This window comes from Schistosoma haematobium, chromosome 1, assembly GCF_000699445.3.
Source record: "Schistosoma haematobium chromosome 1, whole genome shotgun sequence".
NCBI lineage: Eukaryota > Metazoa > Platyhelminthes > Trematoda > Strigeidida > Schistosomatidae > Schistosoma > Schistosoma haematobium.
In genome coordinates, this window is record NC_067196.1 from 5,765,719 (window position 1) to 5,787,228 (window position 21,510).

General features: G+C 34.5%; 1 protein-coding gene across 1 annotated transcript; it reads right to left on the reverse strand.

Annotated features, from left to right (window-relative positions):
- Positions 1 to 622: 622 nt before the first annotated feature.
- On the reverse strand, positions 623 to 19,590 carry DHRS1_4 (Dehydrogenase/reductase SDR member 1). The gene is made up of 5 exons (XM_012942606.3): positions 19,509 to 19,590; positions 15,892 to 16,207; positions 9,946 to 10,378; positions 5,444 to 5,620; positions 623 to 2,244 (listed from the first exon to the last, which is right to left on the reverse strand). The coding sequence occupies exons 2-5, from the start codon at positions 16,081 to 16,083 to the stop codon at positions 1,973 to 1,975; spliced, it is 1,074 nt and encodes a 357-aa protein (XP_012798060.1). The 5' UTR covers positions 16,084 to 16,207; positions 19,509 to 19,590; the 3' UTR covers positions 623 to 1,972.
- Positions 19,591 to 21,510: the final 1,920 nt, after the last annotated feature.

A 21,510-nucleotide genomic window follows, 5' to 3' on the forward strand; every position in this document is an offset into this window, starting at 1 on the left:
TAGGAAGAAAGGTACAAAGTAATTTTGATCTCACGATTCAAGGAAACGCAAAGAGTCTATACACCGACGCCATTGTGAACGATTCTAAGCCAAGTAGTCTGCATCTACCAATATGGTTCAGACCAGAAGTTAGTGACTTTATGGACTGATGCCACGTCCTGGTTTGGCTACCCCGAACTTTTTTCCATCCGTCTAAAACAATATTTAGCATTACGTGCCGTGGTGATCGATGGTTTGGCATGCATATGGATTACTAGTTGTCGATATAATTATTTTGGTAACTGAGAGGTGTTCTGGAAGCAGTTAAAGTTTCCTGTCCATCATCCCAATCTCTTGTGCTGAGAGTGAATAGTATTTATTTATTTAAACACAAACATTAATACAAAGAGGCACCAAATACATATGTGCCACATAAATCACTCGATTTGTATGAGGGCTGGCATACTGTTCGTGTGCCCAAAGCGGAACAAGTGGTTTTCTTAGGGGGCCATACCCCGAGCCTTTTACCTGAAGGTCTAATCCACAAGGCAGTGCAGTAACGTCAGGAAATGCAGCCCCGTGGTAACCAGTGATCAACAATAGGTTCGTACACCATTTGTTCCCTCAGGATACTGGAGCCCATGTGCACCATTGGTTTGGAACCAGGGTTTCCCAACTCCCCTATGTGAATTCTCTGTGTCCACCAACCCGATTAAAGCTCTGGACATTCTCTCTTCGTCCTCTCAATTTCGTAAACAACACTCCCGCCACGAGAAGGCAGTGAGCAGAACTTCTCTGACAGTAGTTGTGACCATGTGAGAGCATTTCGAGAGGGAGAGCTGACTCTTCCCACTTTCGGTCGCACCAGGGCATTTGGGGGCAATAACATGACAGAAACACTACAAACTAACTCATGTACTTAGTACGAAAACATCGTTGTGCTAATTACGTAATATAACCACTACAGAAGTCAGGGAAATTGGAGAATGAACTTACTTCATAATAGTTGTTTTGTTAAAGGAAATTTGTATAATATAAACTTAACCACAAGGATAATGAAATAAAACAATAGAAAGTAAACAACAACGAAAAACTTGTCATACATATACAAGATAATAGGTACTAAACGTAAACAACTTGTATGATAAGCAATAACTGATATTATTGTTAACTGAAAATTATACGATTATAATAAGAACTAATCAACATCGAAGTTTACAGGACAAGTTGTGAACCATATGCGGAGAAATTCGATGATGTCGTTCAAAAGAACGATGAAAGCTCTAAACCAACCAGCTCACAGAACAAAATTCCATCAAGATTATAATAACAATTTGTTCTGAAATGAAAAAGATCTATGATGATGACCACTCAATATAAAGAAGATGATGGATGATGAAGACTAAAAAAGTATACATATAATGATTATAGACAATAATGAGGTAAATTAATCTATGTTTTTTACCGAATAACAGAAAGAAATTAGAAAATTGCTGCCTTTATCATTTCACAGTTGAACAATAGATATATAAATATTGAAAACATTGAACAGTGTATATAAACCTTTTGAATATATTGTAAAACAACAATAGTCATAATAGTATTGTTAATAGTAATACAATAATAAATAATGGAATATTAGCGTTAATTGAAAAGAGATTGTCAGTCAGTAACAACGTAGAACTTCGTACGTACGTACGTACATCAGTTCGAGTTGCCATACCACATTGGCATAGGAAAAGAGATTGTAGTTTATCAATACAAAGAAGTTATTGTTTGAAGAAAAAATACACAACTAAAAAAGGACTATTGCAAAAGTTTATCATACTACTGATAAATTATATAAGTAGACGGATGAATATAGTTCTATTTCATATACATTATACAAATAGAAAAAGACAGTTAAATGCTAAAAGATAAACTATCACTAATAACAGATTATAAATATAAGAAATTAAACTAATACATGATTTGTAATGAAAAAAAGGATACTTTAAAATTTCGATGTCACTATAGCAATTAACCAATAAGGGATTTTAATAAATCCTGGAAATAAAATAGCTAAATGTTTCCAACCAATTAATTGTAATAATCCTTTAATAGAACGTAAATTTGTAAAATTATAACCATCATATGATTTTATACCAAATTCTGAAGCTAAATCAGGAGCAAATAAACAATGACCAGAATATTGAAGTAATTTTTTATTATTTGATTGTTGAGCTAAACATGCAATTACATCACCAAGAATAGGAGCTGGCATAGCTAAATAAAATTGATAAATAATTCTCATTTAAACATTAAAAATTAAAAAAAACAACATAAAGTTCAACGAAGGGATCTTTTTTTCGACGAATTTATTATGAAGTTGTTCTGTCTCCAAGATAAACCTCTCTATAAGTCTGGAATTGAAAAGGGATCGAACATCTGATGTTATCAAAAATCGCCTAATGACAGTGATTAAAAGAACATTTAATGCGGCAAAACTGTGAATAACCTTCACTAGTAGGAACTTATTTTCTGTATCTATAAAAGATAGGCTTCCGCATCTGGTCGTCTTCATGGGCATCTACCAGTTCACTTGCTCTTGTGGAGCAACGTAAATTGGCCGTAGCCAGCGTTCGCTTTCAACTCGGATACGAGAACATATCCCAGTTTGGTTCTGCAATGCTGAAAGGAAAGCAGTTAGGAGTTATATACTTGAGCAACTAATCGACTGTAATCATTCTGAGGATCCACAGTTTGATTTTAAGGTTATTTATGTGATTCGTTCAAATGTACCTAGATTTCTTCGTATCCAACTCCTAAAAATAGCCGAAGCTCTTACCATCCATGAGCTCAAACCAGAACTATGCGTACAAAAGAAGTATGTCTTACCGTTATCGTTGCAGTGGCCCTAATTAGTGTTTTCATTTTATTATTAGTATTATTATTATTACTGCGTTCCCCTTTACTTACGTCTTATATTCTCATTATTTTATTTACATTTCCTCACAGAATTAGTACTTTAACAAAACAATTTTCATATATGTACAGTTGTACAGATTGATAATAGATTCGTTGAATAGAGATCCCTTCGCTGAACTTCGCGTTTTTAAATAAAATTGAATTTAAGAAAACAATTCATTTTACTTGATAGAAAAGAGAACAGATCAATAATTAAAAGAATAGTAGACGAGACTATAACTTAAGGACGAACCAATCAGATTTAGGATAATAAGTCTTCGATTTTGGCGCGAGATTCACTGACCTACTCGTTCAAATAGCGTCTTGGCATTTTAGCTGATGAAAACAATAAATCTAATTCCTAACCCTAACCATCAGCTTTAAATCATTATTTTTATTCCTCAAACTGCTTTATAACCTTTATTTAGCCTCATTAAGTAGGTAGACGCTCTTAAGGTCACTTTAGCGTCGCTCAAAGGTCGTCTATAAACTATAATCTCACTGAATAGTAATATCATTCAACACTAGCTACTTGACTACAAGTATAAAATTGTCATCACTAGGTATGGAATATTATAATAAATTCATGTATTACATATACAAATAACACGTGAATATTTATGTAAGAAAATTTTTTTCAATAGACCCTAACTACCATGTATCTTCTTTCGTATGACACATCTTGTACCTTCATACATATAGTTGATGCTACAGTTCTACTGTATTTTCCTCTCCCTTGTCTACGGATAGACGAATAAGAAAATACACTAATCAGTATGAAGGTTCCGATTAAATTTTATAAGAATTAACTTCATGATGTATTAAACAATCTTTAGGGTAGAATATGAACAAATTTGAGTCAACATATATATTGTTAGTCAGTTGAAACAACTTTAAAGCAGGGAAACTTTATTATAATAATATTTGAACAGCAAGGATATGGTCGAGCTAGAATTCTTAGTAAGCTAACAGTGGTAAAGAAAGAAAGACTGAATTTGAATACAACATGGAGAATTATTTCTAACATTACTTAAGTTTTATTTTTCAACTAAGAGACCTTTCGGTAAATTGAGAAGACTAAAGAACAAGTTAACATTCACAACCGATGACTGTTTTCATGAATTCTATCTCCTTTTGAGTTTGCTCATTAGAGTATTCACATAATTCATACAAGCAATTTACATAGGTAATGATAGGAATACAGTTATTTGGTTGTTGGTGAAGTAGCAGTTCAGTAGTTAATATTTAACTTTCAAACACTACATCATAATTTCAAACCAGGCTCTAATTCGCTTCAGTTTGCGCAACCAGATAGTATCACAAGCCACCACAATTAAATTGCGGCTAGAACCCATACATAAAAATCTGTACCTGGTAAATGAGACATCTTACCGTTCTGGCTGCAGTTCTTTCGATTATCTGAAAGTTTATGTATGTGTAGGATTGATGTGAATAAAGAAAAAAAGAAGCAATAACAGAAAACAGAAGCTATTTGTGGGGACGTTGTTCTACTTCATTCGAAGTTTGTAAAATACTATGACTTAGTTTTGTCCTTAAGTTACTCTATAAAACAAAATGTTTCGTTCGATTTATTATTCACTGACACACCCTTTTCTGTTCCAAAGCTATCGTAAGTTAAACGTAACTTTTGTACCGTATTTTTCTACCATAATAATCAGTTTGGACATAATTGTACTTTCCTAATTGTTTGTGCGTTGTAGACGTGTTAGCCATCTATTTATTCATGTATCTTTTTACACTAATCTGAGTTGGGAATCAGGATTAAATCGAGTAGTGTTCTAGTTGACTCGTCTCCTCTCTTACTTGTCAACCAATCAGCTGGTACAAGTTTTTGTCTCTCTATCCAAGGACGTTAGTCTAAATTCGGACTCACGCATTTCTAGTCTCAATGTTAAACCAGTTAGCCTTAAACCAGATCGATACAAGCTATCTTCTGTATATTATTGGGTAAACAAATCAAGGACATAACAAGGATATATTACTTAGATTTATAAACATTAACATAGTTTGTATCGATATTCAATTAGTTAAAAGTTGAATGTTCAAGCCAATAAATAACAGCTATACTTAATGGTGGAGATCTCAATGTTAATCAGAGTAGCAGTTTTCAAGTCCAAATTATAGACAGTTAAATCCATTCTTTCTATGGGACATAACCTATATGTTTAGATGGAATGAAGTGTATCATTGAATATTCAAGGTAGTTATTTTTATACATTAGGTGATTGATTATGACTAACTACCCCGCTTATCAACAATATTTTATATTCAAGTTAGTTAGCTTTCAGGAGACGATTTTGTATAAATTGTGGACTGTTCGAATCACAAACTGACATCAACATGATCTAAGGATTCTACGTTCAATATTGTGTAAGGTTGCAAGTGAGCACTGCTGTGGACTTCAGAGACAAAACGAATAATCATTTAGCTAACGTTCAAATAATTTCTAAATGCATTCAATAAGAAACTTGAAAATAATTAGTAATATAAAATTTACCCATTCTTAAACTGGCATCATATCCAAACAATTTAACTGAATTGCCACTTTCATAGGCTGAAACAACTGATTCTGTTTGTATAAGTCCAGGTATAATACTGACAATGCTAATATTTGCATTATGTTCTTTCAGATCACGTGCCATTTCTTGACTAAGTCGATCCAAAGATGATTTACCTTGATTAATATAGAATCGAATATGAACATTTTCGTAACAGATAAATGATTATTATTTAATATAACTGATATAAATCTTACGAATTTAGTTAAAGGGATTTTGTAAAGATTGGTTTAATTCGTGGGTAGTATTTATCATAGATTTGAATTAACCATGGTACCACTAAGAACCAATATAGCACTGGACAGCTATTTCGTCCTGGTGTACAACTCTTCAATACTCCACAATGACAACCCCATGGAACCTGAGTCCTAAACGTTTTATGATAAGTGATTAACAACAAGGGTCACCGAATCAACGTCCAATGTTACGACTTCAATTTCAATGAATTTGCGACAAAGCGTGACGGTCATCAATCTCTGGAAAATACAACCTGTGAACTAAGACCAATCTCCATAAAAATCTTTCAAATAAACTATTATATTATTGACATAAAAATTATTAAATCTTATGGATTGTTAAGAAAAAGATCATAGAATCATGACATAAAAACATTGTATTATTTACCTGTCACATTAAAAAGTTAGGATAAGATATATCAGTCAGTCAACTACAACGTAGGATCAGGCACATATGTGCATCGGTCCAAGTTGCCGTACCTCATTAGCACAACAAGATGAACATCGAATCCATAGAAGAAGTTAATTCAGTGGTGGTAATATATAAAAGAAAGATTGTATATAAGAATATAGTACAGGAAGAAAGAATTAGTTCGTAGAAAAAAAGACATGAAGTTATTTTAATCTCGTAGCTTAAGGGAAGACAGAGTGTATACACCTTCGTCATTGTGATAGGTTCTGAGCCATGTCACCCAGAGTCTACAACCATTGGATACGATAGTCATGCGGACCCCAACCAAGTAGTCTGTATCTCCCAACATGGCTCAGACTAGAAGTTAGTGACTTCAAGCACTGATAAGACATATAAATGATCAACGTTGTTTTTAATTAAATCTTCATCGGCCATAAATCACATAGATTCCTTTGAATGGTTCATATTTTCTAAATATGTATCTAAGTATTACTAGATCTTGAAGAAAACGTTTATGAAGAAGTGATTGAAACCAATATTTTCCTTTTAATAAGTCTTGTTCTAATTTTTAACATATTTAGAAATAACGCAGTTATAGAGTAAGGTCATCAAGAACACAATATAGTAAAAATCGTTCGTTTCTCAATTTGGAATGACATGCATAATATGGAGAACTTTGACACTTTGAATTATAATGAGTTCGAGAGGTCATATTGTAGTATAGGAGCCTAAAGAGAGAAAAAAAGCGATTCACTATGTTATTAAGTTTTTCAATTAATTTTAGACGATGATGAACTTTATCTGGAACAAATATGTATCAAACTGAGTTACAACCACAAAAAATCAGTACAGCAAGGTCAAGTTAACAAGATGAATAGCAAAAGAGCCAATGTGACAGTAGGGATTATGATCGCGAAAATGATTGGACGAAAAATGTAGTTTGAAAAGAAACGAATGAATCCACGGAATAACATTATGAAACAATATTAGAACTATGGATCAATTAACATGAAACGATTGTATTGCATTACTGCAATAGATTATTATATTACTTACAATCCAACGTATACGGTACATTGCAATAGATAATGTTAAGCAGAGAAACAACTCTGAAAATTCACAACAGAATAAGGAGAGCATTAACTGTGACAAAAACTAATCTCGTAACTGGAAAAACTTAAAAAACACCACGTTTTGTAGAATAGAGGATTGTGGCTAGTAGTGAAATACAGTAAGCGCGTTTAGCTTTATTTGGGACTCGTCATTTGGATATACCTGCATCCCAGTTTAAACAAATCTATTCGTTGATAAAGGTATATTACCACTCTCAGGAAATATGTAGGAAAATTATATCTCCGTGATCACGGCTCATCATTCAGTGGATTCTATTCCCTTTTTTAATCTGATACTTCAATTATTCGCATTAAACATGAATGAGACATCTGACGAAATTACAAAAACTGTATGACGACAGTACGAATTAAAAATGTCAAACAAAAAACAAACTGTTATTTATCAAGTCAACCAACAGAAATGTTGATTGCTGATTGAAATAGATCCTATCGAATTGTAAAAACACAAAAATTATACATTAGATACTTTAAAAATGTTGTTTCCCATGTTCAGCTAAAAATAATGGTCGAACTACTACAATGTACCATTAACAGATCTCTAATATTATGATAAATTGGTCAATATACGAAACCTATGATCAACCAGCTCCATATATTTACGCGTATATCATACAGTTTTAATATTAATGAACAGACTACAACATAGAACATTAATTAATCAAGTTATTCATGGTTATTCGCATAGTAGTGTTTAGTGGAGATTGTTGACTTTTAAAGTTAGCATCACTGATTGACCTTAGACAACTGTTAACAATCAGGAAGCCCTGAACACCCGTTTCGTTCTAGTGTGGGACTCCTCAGCAGTGCCCATCTATGACCTCAATTAGAACTAAACCCAAGACTTTTCGTTGAGTATTTAATCTTTAGACTATTGAACCAGAAACTAACGGTTTGACAGTCCTTGACATGTAAGAAGTTGTGAATTTCTTAAGTAACATCAATCATATGATTGAAATTAAGTGTTATAAAATAAATATTATGAAATGAAAGAGACTCGTCGATTCATCAGAAAGCGATATGACCTAAATTGGATATCAGAGATGCAGATGACCCAGTGTATTTTTGAACTGTTTAGTAACTAGATTATATATATTTATATTCCTTTTATCATATGCTTTAATCTGACTTACTGAATGCTATTATACGATTTACTATTCACAGGATATTCCCAATTTAGTTGCAGTCTCTCACAATCACAGCCACTTTTGACCTGAACTTGTATAATTGTTATTTTTTTTATTTCATGGTGTGATGCAGTCTGGTCTGTTTGTATATAAACCACGTGTGTCTGAAATATATGATTTATACAGTGGGATCTGATATTGGTGTTCTTCGGACTGGACAGGCAAGGCTAGACGAGAAGGACCAATAAAGACTCTAAATTGCTTGTACAAGTCTACGCGTTACTGGTTTGACACAGTGCTAAGATTGTATACGTCGTACTCTGATTGGCAATCAGATCACTTGATAATTAACCGGGCAAAAGACACAACACATGTATGAATATGAAATGAAATTTTAAAGTAGAAATATGTACACCTAAAATGTTGGTATCCAATTCAATCTAATTTTTATTTAGATTTTTCTAATGAACTGAGTAGTTCGCACACACATTACCATACAAAATGAACATGGATTCCTCAGCTTTGCGCATCCACAATTTCGCACACAGGACTCGGACTCAGAACCTTAAGTCTCGCGCGCGAACACCTAAACCTCTAGACTACTGAACCGGCATCTAACGGTGTTATTATCTAACTCCAATCGATCGAAGTAGATTAATGATTTCGCATTTTTTTATTATCATCATTTATGTAAATAAGCGAAAATAATTCACTTGGCATTATTTGGCTTGTATTTTCCATTGAGGTTTAAGACTGCAATTGATCAGTCTGTTATTGGCATATGTGCATACTGTGCGTATGTCTCGATATTACCTTAATTCACAAGCTATTTATAAGTAATGATGGATAGTGGCTAGCAGTGGAATCCAGGACGCGCGTCTCGTCCTATTTGGGACTCGTCAGTTGGATGTACCTGCATCTCAGAGTTGATGTTCACTCTGAGACTCGAACCCAGTACCATTCGCTTCAAACGCCATCGCGTTATCCACACAGCTACTGAGTCCTTAATATATGTTTTTCCCTATGGTAACAACAGACATAATGATAGTCTTATGTGATATTGAAACCAATTCAAATGAATAAACAATGAATTAGAAAAACAAAAATTGAATTTATTCCAAGTTGTCAGTATCTGTGATGACAAGAGAGTGGAGAAAAGGAATGAATAAAAAGGTAAAATTTAAGAATACGATAACAGAAGAATTTACTAAATAAATCAAATGAAATTCATTTCATAGTTTGATTTTTATCGGCTTATATACAACTCGAATGGTTCACTAGAGATGTGAACCTGATTTATTATGTACTAAATTATATCAATAATAATGTTTATCACTGCGGCCGCGTTAAGCAGAATGGAATAGAATATACAGCCACAAGTTTACAAATATTTCTTGCTGGTGGGTATGCACTACTAGTACAAACATTTAACATCCATAACCTTATGATCATTACAGTTAGTGATATTTGTACACTTTTTAAAATTATACACTGTTTATTTTTATAACAAACTAATAACAATCTATTGTTAATTACCTGCACAAAATGCAGCATTAAATATCCTTGTAATTCCACCGAAACTAGAAATGTTTACAATTAATCCTGTAGGTAATGGTTTATTATGAATAAGTGAAGTTGTTATACTATTAGAATGATTATATACATTTTCATCATTATTCTTTGTTAAATCCATTGATTCTTCACGACATTTTATCATCATACGTGTAGCTAATACATTACATATATATGCATTACGAAGTCCAACTCGATTAATTAAATCCCATTCTTCATTTGGACGAAGTTTAGATTCCCAGTATGGTGAATTATTATTATCCAATAAATAATCAGTTGCACTAAATGCACAATTTACAAATATATCTAAACGACCATATTGTTCTTTATGAATACGAGAAAATAGTCCTGCAACTTGTGTATCATCAGAATGATCCACAGCAACAGTGATTGCTTTCTATTATACAAAACAAACAAAGAAAATGAAACTAAATCAAGTAAAGAAATTAAATCTTTCACTTATAATAACATTATTTAGTAAAGATAGAATATTACAAAATGTTGTACATATCATAGAACAATATAACTACCATTAAGATACTCTTTTTATCAGAAAAAGCTTAAGTATACTGATATGACACATTATTATTAATCAGAAAGAATGAAGCAAAATCGGGAAACAAATAAATGTCAATATAGAAAGTAGTAGCTGTTATGGAAATGTGTCAGTTTTAATTATTCTACTTTGTATGAACATAACAAAAGGAAAGTAATTAAATATAAAAGAAAATGAATAGAAAACAATAGTCTGAAAAGATCAACAACAGTATTGATAAATGAAATGCTATTATGACCATTTGGGCATCGTATTGTCTACAGTTTTTTAACCATAGACTAAGACTATCTAATGCAGTCTAAGTCTAATGAAGTCTAAGTGTTTCTCAACAGTTCAATCAGGCAGTGATTAATTATGCGAACTAATGCTATGTGTTTATCTGACCGTACTAACAACACTTCTCTTTTTCTCATTCTAACTACCGTTGTGTATTTCTTATTTAACTTTCCTGTTTTATCTTAATCCAGACATATTCTGTACCTGTCCTCGTATCCCATTCCAGGGATAAACAGTAGGTGAGATGATGGTACACGAGGCATGATATTGCATAAGGCCGATTATCCACTTAGACAAACATACCAATCCAACTTAACAGCGAAACGAAACCAAAAATGGACCAACCTACACTATATAAAAGAAGTATTAGAATAAGAATAAAGAGAATTCAGCGAAGAATTTCTTTTAGATGAAGTCATTTACTGAAGCTGTACATTCATAATTATATTTGTATGGTAAATATATGTCTATAGAAGGATAGAAAGGATTGCATCATAAAGCGATTTGAGACTCTAAATACTAAATGAGGTTACGTAATAATCAGGGGATTAGAGAAGAACAGGAGTGTGGAAATAATTAACGGGTCAGAAGGATAATTGTCTACTTGACAGATATCCAGAAAAATGAAAAACATAAAGGTTGTAATAGCAACCGGATAATAATCATGAAAAATTGTTAAAGGATAATAATAACTGATTATGGCTTAAAATTACAAAACAATAATAAAAAATGGAGGAAAAACATACTACAGGAGAAAATCAGGGCTAAGGAAGGATAAGACGTTGAGCGTATCACTTTTGCACGTAGAGTTCGGGCTTGAATTGGTGGATCGCCAACGCCTTAACAGTGAATAATTTTCGACCTCCCTTTGATCCAGTTCGATCGTTTGTATAAATTAGTTTAAAGAAAGTTCCCTTAGGAGCGACGTGTCCAGACTTGATTAAATGATCATGTATTGAACTGGTAACTGTTCGGTTATATTTCATAATTCTGACCCGTTTCGACCTGTATCGAAGTGGTGACTGTCTCGCATTCTGCTTTTAAGAGTCACTCCGGATAATGTTCTGAGATGTGTTTGGAAAATGATCGCTTTGTGTGACCAATGTAACCTGCCGCACAGTAGCAAGTAAATTTGTAGATGTACATCGATATGGTTCAAAGCGGAAGTTTATCCTTAGCATATCTATGAATGATAGACCGGCTTGAGAAGACAATACAGAGCGTAGCTGAATAGGTTTTATTGAGGGATTTTGAAATCCGTTTATTTAAGAGTTCAGTAGCCGCATCTCCTTTACATTCGATAATCATAAGAAGTTTTCTTTGAACTGTTGTTGTTGTCCTGGTGTTAATTTCCTATTGACAAATTTAGGTGGATAACCATTTTTGATGAGTATCTGTCGAAGTTGAAGTAGTTTGTCATCTATCGTATCACTAGAAAATATTCGCCTAATCCTTGAGGATAAAGAGTGCATTAAGTTTCTCTTTCTAATCAATGGGACCCAGCTACAGTAATTCATATACTGAACATTCCAGGTAGGTTTTCTGTATAAAGATCTCCGTAAAAAGCCATCTGACCTTTTCGACGAGACATAAAGAAAATGAAATTCCCCACTGCCTTCTGCTTCCAATGTGAATCGAATTGTCTATGACAATTATTGAATCGATTCAAAATTTCATTTATGCTCTTCAGAAATAATGAAGATATCATCCATAAATCTCTTATATAGATGACATCTTCCAATTATTAGTCAAAGTACCATATTTTCCAGCTTGGCCATGAAACAATCAACCAAAAGGGGTCTATTGGTGAACTAAATGCAATTTCATCGGTTTGTTTATAGAAATCATTGTTAATTCTGAATTGCACACTGAGAATACATCATAGAAGTACCTCATTTAAATAATGTTTTGGGATACAAATATCAAGGTTTCTGTTTTTAATATAGTCAGAAAAAATATAGTTTCTGTGAGTGGGACGTTTGTAAACGAAGAAGTTACATTATGTTATAACTTGTGGCCTGTGTCCTGCTAATGGATAACGTAACGATACCGCCAATTAGAGAGTAGTGAATTATCGGTCGAACCAGTGACGCGTAAAACACGTACGAGCAGCCTAGAGTCCTTATCGGTCCTGCTTTCCGCCTAGCCCAGCCAGTTAAGTCCAGAACAAAAATCTCAGCCTCTGCAATATGAATTATTTATTTCAAACATACTGGTTTATACACCAACCAAACAGACCACACCGTGCCATAAAATATGAAAAAATGTTTGTACAACAGTTAGCCAAATGTGGCTGTGAATGAGGGAGGTAGTAATTAATAGACAGGGCACAATTCAAGAATGGTAAACCGTATAATAATAGTTCATACGTCAAAATAAAGTTCATAACAAGAGAGACATGAATATGAATAGTTTAGGTATTTAACAATTATACGATAAAAATGTACGCATATTATTGGTCCATAAATGAATCCCAAAAGTTATCATTCACATTGATATTTCTAATTGAGTCGACAAAGTCAAATGAATGAAGAGTTGTATCTATTGATATGATTGCTTTTGGGTTGTAAAACTTCATTTAACCATTTAGCAATCAAATGGTACGGAGAGTTATTTATACCAAGTATAGGATGTAGAACATTCTTCTTATGAGCTTTTGGGAGTCCGTATAGACTCAACATAGCTAAACCCGATGATTTAAGATGTTCATAAAAGTCACAATTGATAATAAACTCATCTTCTTTAGGATTTTAGTTAACATCTGTTCCGTTTTTTCGGTTGCATCTTTTTGAAAGGTTTCTCTAGATAATCTGACAGCATCAGATAATATTGAGGATAGATTGATGACATAGCTATGAATATTCATGAGGACAATTCCTGCACTCCTATCTGGGCGACACATAACTAAATCCTGATTTCTCAGAACATCAAATAATTGAGATTTATGTTCTTTTGTGATTAGTTATTTAGTTTTAGGTATTGTGTTTACATATTGATTACAGCAGTCTACAAGTGTTGTTCTGAAATGTTCATAATCCCTATTAGATACGGGGGTAATGTCACCTGTCAGACGAATAAAACTTTCAAACAGGACTTTAGCGTTGCGTTCATTAGTATTAGTTGACGTACTACAAAATTTAGGACCAAGTGATAATGCTTGTAGCTGAATAATCGATGTTATACTAGAGTTATTGACCTATATGTTTCTCGTGGTTTCTTCATATCTGTCAAGCGAACAATTAACTTTTGTAATTCTGACCCGTAAATTATTTTAATCCCCTTATTCTTCTCTAATCCTCTGATTATTACGCGACCTCACTTGATATTTAGAGTCTCGAATCACTTTACGATGCAATCTTTTCTATAGACATATATTTACCATACAACTATAATTACGAATGTACAGCTTCAGTAAATGACTTCATTTAAAAGCAAATCTTCGCTGAATTCTCTTTATTTTTGTTTGATGAAATATGAGAAACAGCAACGATTATTGAAGTCGTTTGGAATAGAAGTGACGTATAAGCCGATAAAATCACTTATGCAAACCAAGGGGCGAAGCAACAACAAAAAATCGAACATAACCTCAGAAATAAGCCTTCCCAATTCCGACAAACTATATCGAGCAAACAAGACACCTAGTTTATCTTCGACTGTATGAACATTGATTAGCGGTTAATCGCCATGATATATCTTTGGTTATATAAATGTATATGGACAATTTTGTACACACATTTGATTAGAAGATTGTCGAAATTTTGGAGAGGGAATACTAACAACACCAGAGAATTTTTTGAAGCTTGGCACTCAGGTCAACCAACAACACATCAAAATCGATCCGATTTATCAACCAGTCAAAAAGATCATAGGCAAATGCAGAACCAAGAATCAGGTCAGAGGGAGATACAATCAAAATAAAGAGGTTGATAATAACAGGTTAAACGTCGAAACTAACCCATCAAGATTGAGATCGACAGGCTTTTGGTCATAAGTGTGAAAAATTAAATAATTAACTTCTACCTGAAGTTTTTGTTGATGATGTTGCTCAGAATGACAATGAAAACTCCACGACCAAAAAATCCTACCCAGAAAATGAAACTTCACCAAAATCATTAACACGAGCTACAAATCTTCTCTATCACCTCAAAATCATGTGGGAGTATATTGAACTTAGTCTATTCATTCCTAAGTCACACAGAACATTTTGTTTTGTAATCATGTGGTGAAATATTCGACACCCTTAGGGGATACGTTCTTTACGAATAATGATTAGAAATCAGAGCAGCTAACTGATATGTGATCTTATATAAACAAAAAATTTAATTTTCACTGACAAATTTTTAACAGATAAAGAAACAGGATTCTATTTTATAACAATAATTCATAGTAAAAATAAGTCAACACTTAAATAACCTTTTCTAGATGCCTTGAATGATGAAATTCTTCTGATGTGTTGTATACAGTTAGGTGATATTAACTTATGGATTTTCAAACGGCATTTAATTTGACGCTTTATGGTGGGTAACATACGAGTAGATTCAAAAATGAGTATAGACTAAACGACCAGTTTATCGAGTTACTAAATAATGAAATGAAACGTGTGGGAAAATACAGACTATTTGGTCGTTATTCAAGAAATGCTCATAATCTACAGTTGGAAACTTTGAGCGTTATGGCATGAAATTCAATTATGATGGTACATATGTACATATTCGTAATCATTTCCTGAATTTCATGCTTCCAATATATCTTTCGTTTACTGATTTTTATTCGTTCCTAAATGTGCTAATTACTATTGATAATAAATTTTGTGATTAGTTTAATTCAGCAGTATTCATCAAGAATTGACATTAACTATGATAATTTTGGAAACCAGATTACACTGAACGGGTTTCATCCTACCAAGAAACCTCGTCAACAGTGTGAGATACTTTCCTCATAATTTCAATAGTAATGGTTAGTTGACTTTGACTGCATGCTGATGAATGAACTGTAAGAATCCTTGGCGGTAAAAGTTACGTGGAAAATGTTAAGATGACTGCGAAACACAAATAGAAATATTGTTTTTCAAAACTTACTCCGCCTGATGCATTAATAATATGGGCAGTATCACGGAGACTAACTCCTCCTTTACCATTTTCTGCTGAAAGAGTTCTTCCAGTAAGGTAAACGGTAGCTCCTGCTTTACCAAGGCCGATAGCTATACCTTGGCCGAAACCACGACTAGCTCCTGTAACCACACAAACATAGCCAGAGAGGTCTGAAGGCATTTGAATTTTTATGATGCTAATTCGTCGGAACGTTTTAATGATCTGAGCACTAGCTGTAGCCTGACTGATATGGAAATAATGTTTAAGCTTTGTAGTGTAGGATTTACTCAGCTTTTACACAAACCTGAAATAGATTTGAACGATAAAGTATTCGAGGTCGAGTAAGAAACAAGAGAAATTAATTATCACTGACCACGAATGCAGGGAAATTTCAAGCACGTTTAAAATAAACTTTTTCTGAAAAATTTAAACAAATAGTTATTTCGGTTAAATCATAAGGTAAAGTCACTATTCTAGGTTATTTGTACATATACCCCAGTGATGTCACCGTTTTTCTGGGATCAATTAACTTTTTAAGTTGGAATATTTTTTCGCATGCACTTTTTTTCCAATATCAATCCTCAGAAATTTGGTCTTCTTCACCAGCTAGGAACCAAACTTTTTCTTCGTAGCTAAACACAGAGTATATTTTGAAACTGAAGGTAATTATCTTAAGAATTTACCAGAGTGAGCAGCTGGAAATATAATGAGCTACAACAAGAAATGTTATTGGACTGTGCACATTAGCAGCAGCACGAACTGTTGGTAATATTCTGAAAAATCTTAAGGATAAATGACAGAAATTACTAATCGAACTGAGAAAGAGAGTCCTTCCAACATCTCCCTATCCTTTTACTACATCTAATTTTTCTGCTGCTGCTACTACTTATACTACTCTGGAATTTATTTTGAAAGAATTTTATCAAGCTATGCAAATGTGGAGTGGTGACTTGAACCGATGCATATGTAATAGGTTCTATGTTCAGTATAGTAGTGGTGTGAATGATAGTTAGTTAACGAGAGGCAAAAATAGTTTTTTTCATTTCGATGTAAAATGAAGAACCGTGTGTGTTGACTGCAAAAGAATTAATTCGATTAAAAGTCTTTCAAAGTTCCAAAGTATGGTCATTCAACTGCTAAATAAAGACAAAAAAAAGGTAAAACATGAAAACAAAGCAGAATTAGGAACTGGTAAGTGTTGAGCCGACTAAATCTTCACTCGCACGACGGTTATGTGGGGGGGAGACATCCCCCCCAGCAATTCACCAGTTGTTGCCTGTGACTTGGAGATAATAGTTTAACTCTATCGACTCTGAATTTGCATGGAGGCATTAAACAGGTGCACCTTAATGCTAAAACAATACTAATCAGATTTAGAGATTTTTGGGTGAGACTCTAATTTATGGACGAGCCAATCAGAAGCGTTTTAGAGATTTCAAGGTTACAACGCCAACTTCAGTGTTTAATGCTAACGTATGATGAGTTCACAACGAATTTTGTACAAAACGTGATAATTGAGCGGCTATAACAAATAAAATGGCGAAACTATAATTTGTGGACGAATCAGTCAAGTATAAGGAAATAGATCTCGGATTCTAACACGAAAGCCTTTCATCCATTTGGCTAAATAAATTCTCGACATTATAGCTGATGTCGGTTCGGGATGAAAACTGCATATATAATTCCTAAGGCAAATTATGACAACTATTGCGAACTGGATAATAAAAGCACCAGTAACACTGGCTGCAGCCAGGTTCTACAATATATACGGATGTTTGGAGAGCGTGTCGTTATCCACAAGTAGCATTTTGTGCACTCAACAACCGGAGTGCACATAGACAATATTGGGACTATGTATTCGAGGCTGAAAGAGTTTTTGAGACTTTATCATGACTCCAGAGGCCGACTATTCTGTAGCCGTATGGATGATTTCCTCTACTGCATTCATTACGATTTTAGAACCTCTGAACCTCTTTCCAACCCTAACAAGTTTTCGAACCACTTATAAGAAGTGTATCCACTGTATTTCCTTGGTTTTGTATAACATATTTTTACTCTATACTGACTGTTTACTGATTAGCTAATATTTTTCAAGGTTACTTAAGATTCGTTCAAAGGTCGTCCATAAATTAGTCTCGCCGATTTTTGTAAAAGATTATGAAGAATTTTTCTATCTGAAATAATCACAAGTCTTGTTTGCTGGGGATACCTAACGACTGTATTGGCCAGCTTCGCCACAAACAAGCCGATCCAAATAGCTGTGCTTGCCTCGTATGTTTCTAGGATTACCGGTTTACCACCAGTTGGTCAATGAAAGTATCCATGGACCAGGCTGTCAAACTTCATATCAGTACAAGGAGAGAAAATCAACATCACAACAAAATGAATCCAAGCAATACTCATGCTATTGAAAGCTAGACACAGAGAGTATATTTTGAAATGAATGCATGAAGTCACATACTTAAGTATGAAATAGAATTAAAGGTTTACAATCTGAAGGAAAATATAAAAGTGAATCTATCTGCGTCACTACCACTGACTTTGGATCATTATCGACTTGATTATCTTGCAAACACAAACCAAAAACCTACATATTCCGACATAGCTTACTTTACTGATCAGTTATTTTATGAAATGATGACGTGTATGTGATGGCTTTTAAGTCCATACATCAGTTCCTCACATGTACGCACACAACCATCCATATTGTAACCCACATATAAAACAAACAATTAGATTGTAGTAAAAAGTTTACGCTAATATAATATGTATTTAAAAACCGCCGTTTCCACTTTAATAGAGTTGGGGACCACATCGATAAATCCACGTCTTTGTTGAAAAGCATTACTAAAGATATTAAAGTTGACAGTTGGGGGATAACGTGTAGAATCTTGAAACTTAGAACAGACTGAAAAGAAAATGACATGTAAACAGATCGCCCCTGAGCGCCTTTGAAATTTTATTGTGTTTTGGTCAGTGTTTTGAACATAGGTATGTAATTTCTTTACGTGTAAAAACGTATGACTAGAGGCATTGTGGTCGATTTCACATCGCCCAAGAGCTTACGTTATTAACAGATCTGTGAGCTGAAATTGCATCATATCATTGAACATTAACTTCTCGTTTAAAAAATGGAAAGACCACTCATCAAAAATAAGAGCGTAACTAAAAATACAGTATCCTATGGAATGCAATTAGTAACCACTTTTCAGAGATCGTACAAGCGCATTGTGATGGACATAATGTGAACAAATCGTGGTGTATATTCTTCAGAAATGATGAAGATAAGAATTGAAGAACTCTATTTTCAGTATCCTTGAATCTAATAGTTTTCTCCACAGGACTTTCACAGTATCCCCGAAACTGTCAATGTAGAAAACGCCACAGCATTAGGATCCCTAGATTTTGGGAACGTCTGGCATCATTCGAAAAATTTTGCATATGACAGGAGAGCATCATGTCCTTAGGTTAAGAACTAGTGATTAAGTACTTAAAACAATTTTGCATGAACGTGGAGGGAGTTCTACTTTTTATTTGATTACTTTAATTGATAAAAATTTTCAGGTAGATATCGTTTGATGAGGTGTGCAATAGGATAAATCTACCTAGAATCATTAATTGCACTGGATTCGGGAAAAGACAAAACGGCGGGTTACAGAGGACAAAGCAGTACTCATTGAAACGAAGCAGATAAACAAAGTCTAGTACGAACAGCAATGTAAAACTGCGTAAATAGACATCATCAAATTAGCTTTTGAAATTTGTTAACTCTGTCTAAATCAGTAAATGTGGAGTCAACGAAGGACATGGGTTTGATTCATTCTTCACATTGTTGAGCATTTTCATTTCCATTTCGACAGGGAAAGGGTGTTGGTATGTCAGATGTTAAAAACGCTAAGTCATAAATAGCTGTATTCTCTTCCTTGGTGAACTCGGGCGATATCTGGTATGCCAGAGATGTTTGTTCCATGTTGTAAAGTTATTTATGTATATTTTATATTTTGTGATTTCTTTTGTGTCCAATGTCCTTTACACATCTTGTCCCCATTAAGCTAGTACACATGCCTAATTTTATATGAACTGGTACTCTCACATCGGCTATCACGCAACTCGTATCATTCTAACCTAAAAGCACTGACACCATGTTCGGCTATGGATAAACTAAATACCACGAACACGTCACAGAATATGAGATTACGCACTTACTTGTAGCATCGAACGCAGCACATAGCGAGTTCAACAAGCAAATGAGGTCTCGAATGCTTTCTACGGAAGTCTCGGGATCACACGAAACCCTAAAATAGAGTGTTTTTAGATGTGAAGACTTAACCGGTCGATAAAGTTGGATGGTGCAGTGCATGGCTCATGGAAAGGGTCTTATCAGTGAGAATATTCATTGGCTGATGAGCCTCTGACAAAGGCCTCGTTAGACAGCCATTCTTGTCCGAGCTACCAATGTAGGTTCTTGTCGTACTCGTATCGTCCCCAAATAGCGCTTCATCAGAAGATCGAATTCTATAGGTCACCAAAAACCCCAGAACCGATGTTCACTCAATCATAGAAAAACATTATATGAGGAAAATCGAAAACGCAGATCCTTGCGGTAACCTTGCTCATTTTCTTACCCTCACCTGAGAAAACTGAAAATTTAGAGCTCTCCAGAAAGATTGTAGTAGGCGTCGAGTCACGATTGACTATGACCACTACCACAGGAAGATTACTTGCCAGATATTAGGTTTGATCCCTTTGTAGACAAAAAATCAAAATACAACTGACTGTCGTAATAGAATATATTTGTTGGCGATCTCGTGGTGTCGAAATAATACCGCGATCGTGCCAAATATCACAAGCGGGTCTACGTAGCGTGTGAGGTCACAGTAAACGGGAGCAGGTAAGGTTTTAGTTCATTTAAACAAACAGGTACAGTAAAACAAGCACTGGTACAATTGGTTGTAACAACAATTGTTCCCATTATACCAATCGCATTATCTTCGTAAAAATAGGTCACTACATGAGCACCCCTCCGCTAGAAAGTAGTTACACTTTCGATACGGAGCGATTTCGTTCGTGGGACTTTTGGACGAAAGGGTCGCCAAACAGGAAACGATCGTTGATCCTCGAGTTGTCAACTAAGGTCTTTTACGTAGAACGGTACCAGAAGAAATGTGCTGTACTTGTTGCTCGCGTTAGCGTAACACACCAGAGTGGTTTGTATCCCGGATCTGAAGATTGCGTTCGTGTGCATGCGGACCAGAAAGCGCTACAGACGGAGGACGGAACCACATTGAGCCAAGAAACCAGAAGCGACCATAACCATCAAGCGTGAGACCAAATCTATGCCAGACAGGTTCGAAACTAGAATATCGACTGATTGCGTTGACAAGAATGTGTGTGACCAGGCCAGCTTTCGCCGAAATTGGCTGAAGTTGACGGTGCCAACAGAGTAATGGTCGGAGGCGTGGGCTCAGGATACTAAAAAATAAAAAAGGGAAAAGGTGTAGCATTCATGTAGTATAGGGATAGTCCTACACCGTATCCGTTGTTGGTTGCGCGGTTAGTCGCGAAAGCTTACGGGTAAGCGTACTCGGTGACCAGAACGTGAGACGG